The 342-nt window shown below is 68.7% G+C and overlaps 1 protein-coding gene across 1 annotated transcript in view; it reads right to left on the bottom strand.

Annotated features, from left to right (window-relative positions):
• NCSTN (nicastrin) overlaps positions 1–342 on the bottom strand; it is a gene marked incomplete at its 5' end in the record, with an annotated part of 13,869 nt that overhangs the window by 1,836 nt on the left and 11,691 nt on the right. The window contains one exon of the mRNA XM_042020024.1: positions 116–334. Coding sequence (XP_041875958.1) covers positions 116–334 — 219 coding nt within the window. The remainder of the gene's footprint in view (positions 1–115; positions 335–342) is intronic.

The following is a 342-nucleotide window of genomic DNA, read 5'->3' as shown; positions in this document are numbered from 1 at the left end:
CTCCCAGTGTTCCCAGTCCCATTCCCGCTGTTCCCAGTCCCACTCCCGCTGTTCCCAGTCCCATTCCCTGCCCCATTCCCGGGCTCCCCTCTCCGTGCCGCGTGGCCGGGCTCACCTCGAGCTCCCTGCTGGCCACCAGGAAGATGCGAGCCCGGATGTCCTTCCAGCGGCTCTCGGTCCATGTGGAATATTCCCGGGAATCCCAGCGGCGCAGCTCGAAGGCCGGCGAGAGCGCGGGCGCCAGGCGGGAGCCGGAGCGGACGCAGCCGGGAAGGCGCGAGGAGGAATTCCCAGCGGGATCCAGCGGGCCCTGCACCCACCAGTACTCGTAGAGCTGGGAAA

Source organism: Corvus kubaryi, unplaced genomic scaffold (genome assembly GCF_017639235.1).
Source record: "Corvus kubaryi isolate FWS band 111438036 unplaced genomic scaffold, C.kubaryi_AGA036_p1.0 36684, whole genome shotgun sequence".
Lineage (NCBI taxonomy): Eukaryota > Metazoa > Chordata > Aves > Passeriformes > Corvidae > Corvus > Corvus kubaryi.
This window is presented reverse-complemented; position numbering and strand designations above follow the sequence as displayed.